The sequence below is a fragment of the Medicago sativa genome, chromosome 6 (genome assembly GCF_051527215.1).
Source record: "Medicago sativa cultivar Bolivia chromosome 6, Bolivia_mono, whole genome shotgun sequence".
In the NCBI taxonomy this organism is placed as follows: domain Eukaryota; kingdom Viridiplantae; phylum Streptophyta; class Magnoliopsida; order Fabales; family Fabaceae; genus Medicago; species Medicago sativa.
The window spans coordinates 63,718,762-63,729,809 of NC_140754.1; the positions used below are offsets into that span (position 1 = coordinate 63,718,762).

The 11,048-nt window shown below is 33.3% G+C and overlaps 1 protein-coding gene and 1 long non-coding RNA gene across 2 annotated transcripts; one reads left to right on the top strand and one right to left on the bottom strand.

Moving 5' to 3' along the window:
- Positions 1-2,339: 2,339 nt before the first annotated feature.
- Positions 2,340-3,499, top strand: LOC146916247 (inactive poly [ADP-ribose] polymerase RCD1-like). Its single transcript, XM_085721584.1, has 2 exons — positions 2,340-3,199; positions 3,295-3,499. The coding sequence occupies exons 1-2, from the start codon at positions 2,340-2,342 to the stop codon at positions 3,497-3,499; spliced, it is 1,065 nt and encodes a 354-aa protein (XP_085577710.1).
- Positions 3,500-4,390: 891 nt separating this feature from the next.
- Positions 4,391-6,850, bottom strand: LOC146916248 (uncharacterized). Its single transcript, XR_015013787.1, has 2 exons — positions 6,137-6,850; positions 4,391-4,646 (listed from the first exon to the last, which is right to left on the bottom strand). It is a non-coding gene; the product is annotated as an uncharacterized LOC146916248 (long non-coding RNA).
- Between the last annotated feature and the right edge of the window lie 4,198 nt (positions 6,851-11,048).

Sequence of the window (11,048 nt, forward strand, 5' to 3'; positions counted from 1 at the left end):
TAAAGATATATCAATAACACCCAAAAATATTGGAAATAAGAAATATTTGGTTTATTCCTTTCCAAATTTCATATCGGGTTTTGTTCAAAATCCTTCTGATAGAGACTATGTTCAAAATATAGTATGAAGTGTTGATGGCTTCAAACCAAAATTATTTTTCAACATTGTCCTCATTTAAAAGAGTTCTAGCCATTTCATGCAATGTTCTATTTCTATATATGTGTGTATTATAAATGTTGAAACTTACCCCTTCTTTTTTTTTCTCTTATTAATTCTAAATAAATAATGTAATTCATTATAAAATTAAATTCCATAACAATTGATTGTTATTTTAATAGCATGATAATCTTAAATATTTATAAAAATAATTAGACATGCATTTCTCATTATTTTTAAGAGTTTAATCTATACAGAACGTTAGATTAAAATATGTTACATGATAAGTGCAAATATTGTGAGCAAGTATAAATCGTCAAAACAAGTAGTATTTTAAAACCGTTCACATGATATTTAAAAATTTATTGCCATAATAAACCATTCACGATATAATAAAACCGTTCACACGATACACCTGAATTATTTTAACAAATATCCATACATGGATTTCACATTAAAAGATTTTTTTAATGACTTAACAAATTCATTGAAAATCAGGTTAAAATTAAGAAATTTTATTTCGAGAAAGATAAAAAAGATTTGTGAATTGTTGAAAAAGAAAACTAATACAACGAACAATGACTAAGTGCTTACTCAGCATTCTAGAAGTGATGACGACAAAAAAAAAAAAGGTAAACATCAATTAATGTTTACCATTTCAAGCATGTCTGTGAGATACCCAATAATTTAGAGTTTATGTTTCTTGGTTAGAATAACTATAAAAAGGACCTCTTACTCCTCCAATTAGATGTACAACTTTGAATTTAGAACAAATTACTTGTGAAATTTCTTGGTATTCTATTGTTGTGGGTGTTTCTGAATTCAGGTATAAATTTAAAGCATTTTCTCTATCGCTTAGTTTTCATTTATATTGTATTATTTAATTTAACTGTCTGTTTTTTATTTTGAGTTTCAATTATTGTAATTTACTTTGTTTTTTGGTTTATTTTTATGTTTGATTGAATATGTAATTAATGGGTTGGTTTAAGTGGATCAAGTTAGGATCTTTTTATTCTGATTTTGAAATGAGTTTGAAATAATTTTGTTGTTTGAGGTAATATTGAAACTCACTGATAGTTGTTGAATGATTTTATGTCGGGGTCTTTTAGATGACTGCTCGGTTATTGAGGTGCTAACATATTTTTGATATAAGTAATTAAAAATGATATATTTACATTTTAAATTTTTTCTTAAAAAAATTGAAAGAGAGGTGTGGACTTATTTATTTATTTATTTAAATTTGGGGAAATATTGATACAATTTCTTGGGTTGGAATTTGTGAACGGTGCATGTATGGCCTTGTTGGTTTTGAATTTTGATTAAGTCAATTATTATTTTTTTTTAAAAAGATACGATCTTTTATATTGTTAAATTCTTTTGTTACGAGCATAGCTGGGTAGATATAACTTTTTTGTGTTACTATTATCAATTGAGTCATTTCTTACTTGTGTTTATTTTTTTTGGTTTTATTCGTATTTTATTTATTGTGTTTACGCTTGTATCTTTAATTTTAGCTTTTAGTAAATGATAGTTTGGTTACTATGTTCAATCTTTTCATGGATGCCGAATGGTGAAAATTTCAATGGCGGATTTAGGTTAGTAAATGGTAAATGGATTAAGCTTTATTAGTTTTAAGAAAATCATATCACTCATTAAATGTTTATTTTCAATGATTTTTGGGGACCATAAGAAGAGTTGTCGAAATATATTTGTTTTGTTGGAGAGTCAATGTCATCAAAGGTCACTTCATTATACTTTGTGATTATGAGTTTACTTGGATTGTCTTGTGTAGAACTATATAGCATAAATTTTCACATTCGACATATTGGTAAAATTCTTGTACATACAACAGTATGATGCTGAATTAACCTTCAAAATTTGCTTTGATGTTATATTTCATTATGTTATGTTTGTGTTGTTGCAATATTTAACTTGTCCAATTGTTTCAAATTACTTGTTTTGCTCTCCAAGGATTTCTCTTATTGACTATCTTTATTATGTCAACATTATATTATTATGATGAGCATATGATTCTTTATACTAGTTTATTATTCTCAAATGATTTATATATCCATGGATTGTCAAATATTCTTGTTCCTTAAGGTCTAGAGTTTTATTTAATTGTTGCACACAAGCTTTTATATTTGAGTATGTGTATACAGATAGTCTTCTAGTAGATAGAAATGGAAGCAAAACACTCAAAGTCGTTGGATGGAACTATAGTGAATCTGAAGCAAAAGTGGGCTACTCGACGTGTTTCACATGCGACTGGAGTTTCAGCAAAAGCAAGTGTGGCTGTCAAACAAATGAGATTGGTTAAAGATGTTAGCAAACCAGATGACTCTAGTCTTGTTAGTTCAAGATCATTGGCCATGATTTTTTTAAACTATAAGAAAAGTGGGATGCCCAAACATTTGATGTTCTATAAGAACGGTGAATGGTTGGACTATCTGTATTATGTTGTTGACTTGGTTAAGAAAGATTTCAAAATAAAGAAGGCAAATGTGGAGGTAGAGGTAGATGTTCAAGATGTTGTGCTAAATTTTCTACATATGTATCATGTTGATTTGAAAACGGGTTCGCAACAACCCATTACTTGGATTGATGAGAAAAGGAACTACTTTTTCCCTGAAGTTTATGCTTGTTCTATAGAGGAACTATTAAACTATAAGAAAAGTGGGATGTCCAAACGTTTGATGTTCTATAAGAACGGTGAATGGTTGGACTATCTGTATTATGTTGTTGACTTGGTTAAGAAAAATTTCAAAATAAAGAAGGCAAATGTGGAGGTAGAGTTAGATGGTCAAGATGTTGTGCTAAATTTTCTACATATGTATCATGTTGATTTGAAAATGGGTTCGCAACAACCCATTGCTTGGATTCATGAGAAAGGGAACAACTTTTTCCCTGAAGTTTATACTTGTTCTACAGAGGAACTATCAAAGATGACACAATATGGACTTTGTCACTATGGACTATCTCATTCTAAAGGAATATATGTATTTGGTGTTCATCTTACTGCTGTTACCCATCCTTATGCTTGGTTAGTTTGCATATGATGAACATTGAACTTCATAAATTTTCATATAGAATATTATGTTTGAATTCTAACAGGATTTAGTTTTTTCATGTTCACAGTTCACTTTATTGCGATGCCGATGAAAATGGAACTAAGCATTTGGTCCTATGTCGTGTTATAATGAGGAACATTGAGCTTCTTCATTCAAGAAGTGTTCAAATTTGTCCAAGTGGTTATGAATATGATAACTGGGTGGATGACATTCAATTCATAGAGTACTATGTAGTTTGGAACATGAATATGATCGCACATATCTATCCATAATTTGTTGTCAGCTTCAAGGCCCCTTTGGATGTTAACAATGATATAATGTTCCTTCAGCAATTTTTTTACCTTGTGTGTTAGTGTTACATATATGCTTTTGTATAAAAATAATTCATTTTATTTTGGCATTACATAATTGTCATAGAAGTGTGAAGGAGTTAATTATTGACAAAGTAATTAATATATAATTCTTTTCAACATATTAACGCATCACTTTGGTATGACAAAACAAAAATTAATATATGCTACTAAGATGTATGATTGATATTTCTTTTAACAACACAAAAGTCTTTTACACATGATATAACTTTTTATGGTTTGTTTTTCTTGGTGTTTATAAACTTGTTAGAATCTGAGGTATACAGATTCTGAATCAGAGTCTGAATGCAGCAGATACGTACAAAACACAAATATATATATATATATATATATAGAGAGAGAGAGAGAGAGAGAGAGAGAGAGAGAGAGCGGACAGAAAACAATTTTACATTGGTTCCTCCCACAACATAGGAATAGTTCAATCCCCTTGCATTGCCAAGGGGTTTCACTATAATCAGACATGATTACAAATTTCTCTAGGACCCTTCCATGAGACTTCCCTGCTCAAGCACAACTGCTCAAGAATTCCTTGCTTTAGGTCACTACCTAAAGACTTCCTTGCTTAAGGACAACTCTAAGAAACTTCCCTTGCTCAGTCACAACTGATTGAGACTTCATAAATGCTCTATGTCACTACCTAAAGACTTAATAAATTCTCAAGGTTTCAACAAGAACGTAGGCAAGAGACTTTCTAAATGTTTACAAAGTAAACAAATCAATTTTCTTTTACACTGAATTTAACAATAGTGTAAACTGAACAAATGACTAAACTCTTTAGGATTTCTAAGATATTGTAACACCCATACTAAACGTATCTAGAAAGTTTAGCACGTGTGTTATTTTTAGTATTGGATACATTAAAATTACAACATAAAATCTTCGAATAAATGTTATACATCATTACACGTTCGCAAAATACGATACTACACCTTTTGTCTAAAATAACAACAAATACATCCTTGAGATCCAAAACCATTCCTCAGCGTGTACGAACGAGCATTTGATGAGACATCCATCCGGCAACCAACTTGTCGTCCGACCTGCTAATCTGAAACAAAATAGGATTGGGATGAGACATAATGTCTCAGTGAGTTCCACCTAATCCTAGGCTATAGGCGACCTCAAGGGAAAATCCTACGGTCACCACGTGTCTACTTTAGAACCTGGCGGTTGATTATACGTGTGTGGTCATGTCTCCTAGACGGTAGTGCATGCTAAACCCGTCTCAGGCTTATCTTGCTTGTTATAGGTTTCACTTCCTATACGTGTCATGGCGGCCGAGGGTAACCTAGGACCGCATTGCCAAGTATACGCTCTACATATCAAGGCCTAAACATAACATATCACGACACGACTCTAAACCGAACGATTAGGGGAAACCTAAGGTCGTCTTCGGTATCATGTTCATTACTTGTTCTACACATGACTTGCACATATCATATAGCATCTAATGCTCTTGTTCATAACTTAACATACTTGAAAACATGCTTGCATAACATAAACATATTCTACAAGATCGTACATAAGTTCGTTATTATGTTAGCGTTGAACAAACAATCATAATCTTGGTTCGTTTTACGGAGAGTCCCGGGTGGAGTAACCCCGAGTACACTCCCATACATGACCGATGTACGTACATCGGACTCCCTCAGTGTCGTGTGGGTCCCTTGCGGCTTAAACCGTTCCCCTTAGGTCGAGAATCTCTCGTATCCCCCTAACGTGGATAACGAGAGACACGAACACCTACAACTTATATTAATCATAGTCTTATGCATACATGAATGGTTAATCTATAACCTCTTGAGTTAATTTCCTTAACTTGGATCCTTAATCGATCCCTTGGGGTAAAAACATATAAGTTCATGAGTGTAAAAGAATATTCAATGATATAATTCTCGACAACTACATCGAGTCTCTAGTTCCATTCCCAATTTAGCTATTTCTTGCTACCCGTTCAATTCATGTTAAAAACTCTTGCATGCCATGCTTATTTATACGTTATGAATACTTGCTTAACTATCAAGAAACATTTATAAAAGTCCATGTATTGAAGTCATGTATTGAGGGGTTATCATTGAAGAAGAATGCATACAAGCAAACTGGACCGGAATACGACGACTGAGGCGAGACGAGTAAAACAATGCACTGGGCACTGTTCCACTCGCAATGGCGAGTTACAACTCGCAGTGGCGAGCTTCAACTCGCAGTGGCGAGCTAGGAGGCGAGTAAACCTCCAGTTCGGCCATTCTGCTCGCAGTTGCGAGCTACCTGCTCGCAGTTGCGAGTATTGACTGTCCAGCACCTGCAAAATAGAGTTTTTGACCCAAAAACCTCAATACAATCATCCCAAAGCATGGCAAGTTGCTAAATATCATATAGGACATGTAAAATAGTCTTGACACAAGTATTCACATGTATATATATGCTTGACACAAAAAAAAAGGTAACATATACATATAAAAACCCTAGAAAGTTCATGGTTATCTTACAAGCATAAACCACATAATCCCAAGGGTGGGAGCTATCTAAGGAACTCACCTAAACAATTTCTTGAAGCATCCTCAAGTCCCAAGCTCAAACAACCAAAGCCCTAACTCTTGCTCACTTGCTTCTTTGATCACCACTTTCAATCTTGTTATTCTTTCTTGCAACTAAGACACCTTGATCTTTGGCCATAAAGAAACCATTTCTTGAATCAAACTTGAAACCATAACCCAAACAACTCAAGCTTCCTCTTTACTCAATAACAATCCCTAGCTTCTTGATTCAACCAACCACCAAAATCTCTAATCAATCCATAGTTGTTCCTTGCTTGCTAACATCCTTGCTTGACTTATTTTCTTAAACAAACTTGGAGATATTGATGATTGGAAGAGAAAAGAGAAAAAGAGTTTCTAGAGAGATGAAAGAGATATTCAAACCAAAACCAAGCTTCTACACTTCTCCATGATCTTGAAGGAACCTAGGGTTAATTCTTACCACTTGAGGAAGAAGATCTTGAAAAGGATTGATTGTGAGAAAGAAAGGAAGAGATGGATGAACTTCGTGAGAGAAAAAGAAGAGGTTCAATCTAAAGTTAACTTGCACCAACTTAGGGTAACATGAGAGAACATGGAATGGATTCTTATCATGGGAGCGAAGAAAAACTTAGGAAGATTGATGGTGAAGAAGAGAGGAGGGCGATGGAGAGTAGAGAGAAGGAAGAAGAAAGTCTTTGCCAACCCTAGAGAGAGAAAGAGAATTGAAGAATGAGATATTTTGAGTCCAAACACAATTAAATATCCAATAGACGCGCAATTACCAAATTGCCCTTGCCTTAAACGTGTTAAAAACGACACTGATACTTTATCCATATTAGGGTGACATCTCATAATAAATATTCTCCATAAACTTTCTTTCAAAATAATAATCCTCTGACACACTCGACTGATAATATTCTGATACTGACAGGCGAGATATTACAGATATTTACTTAAATAAAAAATTCCTATATAGGCAGCCATTTGATAGACGTTGGAGAAGAGTGTCACTGTAAATGGAGTTATTGTTAAAATATGAACTTGAAAACAAAAATCCTAAGTGTTTTGCGCTATTTAGATTTGACAGAGTAATGGCATAGTAAAATAGTAGAGTCTTGTTAATCTTCTTCAGGTCTTCAACTCCTTATAGAGGTAGTCATTTGATAGACGTTGCAGAAGAATGTCAGCGCATATGGAGTTGTTGAGAAGCTTCAATCAGGAACGTTGGCCCTTTGCCTGATATGGATAATTATGTTGAATAGTCCTTTGAATTTCCTTTATTGAAAGTAGAATTATCTGTTGCATTCCTTTTGTTCTTAAGTTCCCTTGTCTGTTTGCACACGTAAAGAGAAGAAGTCAAAATAAATGCTTTATCATATCCTTTGATATGGCCAGTTCACAGAAGAAGACAAAACCTACGTGGATTATGGGTCCCTCAGGATTTTCTCAAATCTGAGGGGTCATTCATGTCTGTCGTCTATGTAAGAGCCCGTTTTTCACAAGGATTATTTTATTTATTTATTATATGTGTTTATATATGCTTATTTTCTTGCTTGTGTATTTGATTTGGGATTAGTTGATTTTTGGCCTAGAAGGGTATTTTAGTCATTTTAAGATTAAGGGTGTTTTGGTCTTTTGATGAGTAAGGGTAATTTAGTAATTTTATTGGGAAGGTTATTTTTAGTGCTTTAGAGAGAATAGTTATTTTTACTAAGTTACTAGCGAGTTGAGGTAATTATTTCAAAATGGTAATTATTTTATATTTTAGAAACCTAGCCCATTGGAGAGTCGTATATATACTTAACTCATGAAGGAAAATTAGGGTTAGAAACATTTCATTCTCATAACAGAAGTTGGAGAGGCTAGAGAGAGAAAGTAGAGAAAAGAATAGAAGAATAGAAGAGGAAGAACTTAGAGAAGAGGAAAGCTAGAGATTGGGAGATAGAAGAGAAGAGTGAAACCATAACTAGAAGATTTTGAAGGTTTGAGCTAAGGGGGATAGTTCTATTTCATCAAATAAGCTATAATCTTCTTTTTCTACTTATGGGTCATAACTGCTTTTGTGTGAATTATGATTTTGAATGTGATTCGTACTCCTAGTTAAGTGATGATTTTGAAAATGTGAAATTTGTTAGAAACTTGTTGTGGGTACTTAAATCTCATTGTTGAATTATGTTGAAATTGTCATTTTGAAGTTTTGACTTAAATTGATAAAAAAAAATGATGATGTTGTTGTTGTTTGTGGGTGAAATGATGATTATATGATATGAATGTTGTTGGGAGGTGTTGGTGATGATTATTCATGCATTAGGTGTTGGTAAATGTGTTGTTGTGGTTAAGTTGTTGTGTTTTTTTTTTTAAAAAACTTGTGAAAATGAGTTCAAATTGGAGAAGTTTGATTTTGATGAATTTGAATGGATTGATGAAGTTGTTATCATGAATTAGAATGATTAGAATTTGTGTTTTTGATCAAAGGTTTTGGGTGAGAAATCGTTTGGGAGAAAGTCGAGTTTTCGTGTCAAAGTCGTTTTAACCACTTTTGTGAATCATGGTTTCAATTATAGTTTGAATGGTCTATGTATTTGCGACGCATTGGAGAAAACGGAATTGAAAACGGATCGATAATCGGAATTTTACGCTTGAAAACGTGAAAGTTGAAAATCTGATGATGTCTGTCGGGCCAAAATTGTTCCACGATTGGAGAAAAATGTGCCACGGTTTTGACCAGAATTTTGGTGTTTTTGCTTCTGTAAGAATCGTGCCACGATTTGAGAAAATCGGGCCATGATTTTGTCTGACCAGAAACCACAAAAATGCAATTTCCTTCATTCCAAATGTTCTCAAACTTGTTCTTAAGGGTAGAGACTTTATTCTAACAATCAATGGATGTTTTTATCACAGAAATGAAGTAGTGTAATGAATTTAACGGTGACTTTGTGTTGATGAACATTGGATAAAGAAAATGAGACGAACTTAGTGGATTTTTGGAGATAACCAGAATTGAGCTATGATGATGATATGTATGAACTACTGTGATGTTATTTGATATATGAAAATTCTTGGTTGATGTGTTTGAGCATGAATGCTTTGTTTCGATGAATTATTTAGAAAAAGATGATTTTTGTGAAAATAGACGAACTTTGTCAAAATGAGATTTTATGGTCGGAGAACTTACGAATGGCTTTGTAATCACAATAATAGGATAAAATAAGAATGTATCAATGATGGTTGAGTGTTTAATATGAGGAATGCCATGATGTGGTTAGTTGTTCGTCTTTTATGCAAAATGTGATTGTGAAACGTTATTGTTTCTTGAAGTGATAATCGTTGATGATGATTATTATTATGATTATGATTCCTTTGATGATTTTAACTTGATGATTTGATGATAACTCTTGTTGAATTATGACTTGTTGATTGTGTGGATGTAAAAACTTGATAATGCAAATGGTGATGAATTTATGAAGAATGTAATTGGAGGTGCACTTTACATTGCTTTGGTGAATATATTAGTTTGGTGATTTGTATATTGTCGAGCTTTTGCTCGAAGTCCATGCATTCATAGTCATGTTGAGTCTTATGAAGAATACAAATGGAGGTGTACTTTTACATTGCTTTGGTGAAATACATAAGTGGAGGTTTAAATTCTGGCACGTAGGTATAACAGATGTTGAACACAATGTTATGACAAATCAGATGCTATGAAATATGTCAGAACGTCAGGACAACATCAATAACAAATAGCTAATTTAATTAAAGGACATGAAGTAAAAGACACAAGTAATTTGTTGACCCAATTCGATGCAACTTCACCTACATCTGGGTTTTCCAAGCCATGAATGAAATTCACTATAGTAGTATCAATTCGAAGCATGCATAAAAGCTTTCACCATCCTACTAACTTCTCACTTAATCACTACCCATGCAATTTCTACCTAAGACTCTCACTAGTCCTAGATATGAGAGACCCCCCCTCCCACTTCCTCTTAGTGACACATCCAGTGACCGTCCTTAAAGTAACATGAACAAATATGGAGACATTCTCCTAGAAAAAGATTCAACTCGTGCTTAAAAGCTTTGAGAGGTTAAGAGATTTACAACTCAACAAAGTCCAACTATAATATCAAAGTGATATAAGAGTGAATCACAAATAACAACGATAGACTAAAACCCTACAAGATTATTGTGTAAATTGTGGCTTCAGTGCTCAATTAGGTCTTCTGTCTTTGCTTATATAGCCTGCTTGCTGAATGGGCTTGATGCACAAATGCGGCTAAAGATCAGCTGAATCACGATATTTCAACATATATATTCTGAAGTAGATCAGATGTTTCTTTAAATGTTGCAACAACATTCTTAAGGACTAAGCTAAGTATAAATCGCCTTTCTCTGCTTTTAGAACCACACTTTCTTGGTCAAGTCTTCACGTGAGACAAATCTCTAGATAATATATGAAAATATTCATGTTTAAAATGAATCTCCAGGCAAGCGAAACAAGGCATGCTTTGATGTCGTACCAACATGTAAATACACCATGTCTGACATCTTGCTAGAACTAATGTTTTAACAAAATGCAGCCAATACATGTCTAAAACCCTGACAATCTCCCCCTTTGGCAAATTTTGGCTAAAATAATCTTTGCATCATGAACAAAAGAGTGAGAGATCATTTGTTCATACCTTCCTTCATTTTAACATAAGGATTCAACTCGAAAGAAGATAACAGATGAACTTCAATATTATTTAAAAGGACTTACTTAAAAATAATGCACAGATGGACATGTTGTGAGATCATCCAACACATCAGAGGTGTTCCCAGCAGTGGATTAGATATAGAACCTAGCCTCACAGAAAATATCAGGAGAAATAAACTCCACATAGAGAAATAAACTTTCATCAATATATCATCACAGGGAGAAATAAACTCCCAGA